We start from the raw sequence: 939 nt of genomic DNA on the forward strand, positions 1-939 counted from the left end.
TTACCACAAGAATGTTTTCCGTCCCATCAGTCGTCTCAGGGCCCCCTTCACTTCCTTGTTTCTTAAACTATAGATGAGAGGATTCAGCATGGGGATCACAACAGCATAAAAAACAGACACCATTTTGTCATAATTAAGAGAATGAGCAGAGCTTGGTTGTAGGTACATGAAGAAAAGGGTGCCATAGAAAATAATAACAGATGTCAAGTGTGAAGCACATGTTGAGAAAGCTTTGTGTCTCCCATTCATTGAATGTTTCCCAAAGAGCGTGGACAGAATGTAGATATAGGAGACAATGATTGTCATAAGGGAGCTGGTTAAGTTGATGCCAGATATAACTAAAAGCTGGATTTCTTTAGGTTGGGTATCAGAGCAGGACAGAGCTAGAAGTGGTGGGTCATTGCAGTAGAAATGATTGATGACATTTGATCCACAGAAGGATAGCTGAAAAGTCAATACTGTTTGAAGCACTGAACTCACAAAACCATAAATATAAACACTAGCCACTAACATAGTACATAGCATCTTAGACATAAGTACAGAATAAAGTAATGGGTTACAGATAGCTACATAGCGATCATATGCCATGACAGATAGTAAGAATAATTCAGTAATTACAAAACCATCAAACATATAAAATTGAGTAGCACATCCAGCAATAGAAATGGTTTTTCTCTCAGCTAAAAAGTCCATCATGGCCTTGGGAGTAACAGTTGAAGAGTAACCAGCATCTACAAAAGCCAAGTGACTGAGGAAGAAGTACATTGGGGTTTGGAGCTGAGGGTCCATCCTGATTAACAAAATCATCCCCAGATTTGCCCCCAGAGTAACAATGTAGATAACTAGGAACATGACAAAAAGGATAACTTGAAGTTTGGGATGGTCTGTGAATCCTGAGAATACAAACTCAGTCACCTGAGTTTGATTTTTCATTAGCAT

General features: G+C 38.9%; 1 protein-coding gene across 1 annotated transcript; it reads right to left on the reverse strand.

The window, feature by feature from the left end:
* Nucleotides 1-939, reverse strand: LOC143828894 (olfactory receptor 5M5-like). The gene has a single exon (XM_077319056.1). The coding sequence runs from the start codon at nt 937-939 to the stop codon at nt 1-3; it is 939 nt and encodes a 312-aa protein (XP_077175171.1).

Source organism: Paroedura picta, chromosome 2 (assembly GCF_049243985.1).
Source record: "Paroedura picta isolate Pp20150507F chromosome 2, Ppicta_v3.0, whole genome shotgun sequence".
Taxonomy (NCBI): domain Eukaryota; kingdom Metazoa; phylum Chordata; class Lepidosauria; order Squamata; family Gekkonidae; genus Paroedura; species Paroedura picta.